We start from the raw sequence: 2,313 nt of genomic DNA, 5'->3' as shown, positions 1-2,313 counted from the left end.
CTTCTTACAAGCGTAATGATGAATTGAAGAAAGCTCACGCGGATGGCATTGCCCATTTGACTTCTATTAATGAACTCGAGACGGGACCTGGACTTAATTAAATTGCCACTTTACAACCAGCTGCTGATACGCGTTGGAGTTCTCATTTTAGATCATTGTCGATTTTGATTAGGATGTTCAGTGCAACATGTACGGTATTGCTCAAAGTTATGGAGGATGGGTTTCCTTCCCAACGAGCCGATGCAACATCTGTTTATGATGAAATGACTTCGTTTGATTTTGTGTTTATCTTGCATCTAATGAGCGAGATTATGGGCATCACAGATTTTCTTTGCCAGAATTTACAAAGTAAGTCTCAAGACATTTCGAATGCAATGGAGCTTGTGTCATCTATAAAAAGATTACTACAAGAGTTAAGGGATGACAAGTGTGATAATTTGCTTGAAAAAGTAAAGTCTTTTTGTGTGGCTCGTAACATTAATATTCCTAATTTTAGTGCTCAGTATGTTGATAGGCGGCGTCGAGCTCGTGGTCATCAAGACATAACCATTGGACATCATTATCGAGTAGACTTCTTTTATGCCGCGATCGATTCACAAATGCAAGAAATTAATGTGCGTTTTAGTGAAGATGCGACGGAGTTGCTTATGCTTAGTTCTGTCTTAAATCCTCAAAATGCATCAGAGGCTTTGAGAATACTAGATATATGCAAATTGGTTGACAAGTTTTATGCACAAGATTTTACAAGTGAAGAAAAAGAGAGCTTGAAGATGCAACTAAAACATTATGAGCATAATGTAGTCAAAGGGTCAGACTTCAAAACTCTTTCAACTATTTCTGAGTTGTGTCAATGGTTGTAAAGACTAATAAATCTGCTACATATGACCTCATTTTTAGAGTGATTGTGCCTGTGCTTACTCTTCCAGTTTCTACTGCTACTTCAGAACGATCATTCTCAGCTATGAATATCGTCAAGACTAGGCTTCGAAGCAAAATGGAGGATCCTTTCCTCTTAGACGCATTAATGGTGTTTATTGAAAGAGAAATTGCTAAAAGTCTGAGCATTGATGTTATCATTGAAGACTTTGAAAATTTTAAGGAACGTCGAATTCCTTTTAGTTAGAAAAGTTTTAGTTATAAAAAATTAGATGATGCTTATTTGAATATTTTTAACATAATTTTTGTCTCCTCTTTTAAAATATTTTGGAGATATTAATGTTGGCTATTCTACTCATTTTATTTGGGTTGTGGTGTATCTCTTGTGAATAAAATTATATTAAGAAAATTTTTCGTCTATCTTTTGTATACGGCCCCCCAGAACTAAAATCTTGGATCCGCCCCTGGGCATTTTACTCATGTGCTACATATTGTAATATGTATGCATGATGTTTGAATCCAAAAACCCAATCGAGGCCCGATAGACTCAACAGACACGATGTGGAAATGGTTCAAGGTAACTTATAATTTTTTTATTTTTATTTCTTAGTTTTTGTAAATAATCTAACATAATACTTTTTATTTATATTTAGAATTGTCTTGAAGCTTTAGATAGGACTTCTATAAGAGTGAGAGCAGCAGTGGAGAACAAATCTAGGTATAGGACACGAAAAGGTGAAATTGCAACAAATGTCTTGGGTGTATGTTCTCAAAACATGCAATTTATATACATACTACCTGGGTGGGAAGGGTCAGCGGATGATAGTAGAGTACTTTGAGAAGCAATAACCAGAAAAAATGGATTAAAAATCCCTCGTGGTAAGTAAGTTATAATTGTTGGAGATTGTGGTTAAATATGGAATAAAACAGTAAAGGTTGATGTGCTGTAATTTTAATTTTTTAATTAACTATTGTGCATTTATGAAACACTATGCTTAAAATAATATTTGGCCTACTCCGGTGTAAGGATCCCAAGGCCAAACTGCTTTTAAAAATAGTAGTACAGTACTCTGGTGTGCACCAACCTAGTACTATCAAGATCTCCTCGATCTAAAAGACCTTTCAGTCAAGGCAAAGGTCACCTCGATCTCAGAACCTTTCGGTTTTAGGGCAAGTTCTTTTGGGCATAATTTCTGCAACAGCAACACAACAGCAGCAACAACGTCAAGATCTCCTTGACCTGATATTCGTTTTTCCCTGTTCTCACCAAGAGCTGCCCAAGGAGCTCTATTTATAGGCCTCTAAGGTCAGCTCAAGAGTCATCCTCAATTAATGTGGCTGTTTCAAATCATAATGGCAATTATGATTATAATAATAATCCATCAAATTGATGTAAATATTGTCGTAACTGCTGCATGCAGTAACTCCTGAATACGA

At 35.8% G+C, this 2,313-nt stretch overlaps 1 protein-coding gene across 1 annotated transcript; it reads left to right on the top strand.

Moving 5' to 3' along the window:
- On the top strand, positions 210-1,123 carry LOC109842058. Its single transcript, XM_020410975.1, has 2 exons — positions 210-808; positions 898-1,123. The coding sequence occupies exons 1-2, from the start codon at positions 210-212 to the stop codon at positions 1,121-1,123; spliced, it is 825 nt and encodes a 274-aa protein (XP_020266564.1).

The sequence above is a fragment of the Asparagus officinalis genome, chromosome 5 (assembly GCF_001876935.1).
Source record: "Asparagus officinalis chromosome 5, Aspof.V1, whole genome shotgun sequence".
NCBI classification, from domain to species: domain Eukaryota; kingdom Viridiplantae; phylum Streptophyta; class Magnoliopsida; order Asparagales; family Asparagaceae; genus Asparagus; species Asparagus officinalis.
This window is presented reverse-complemented; position numbering and strand designations above follow the sequence as displayed.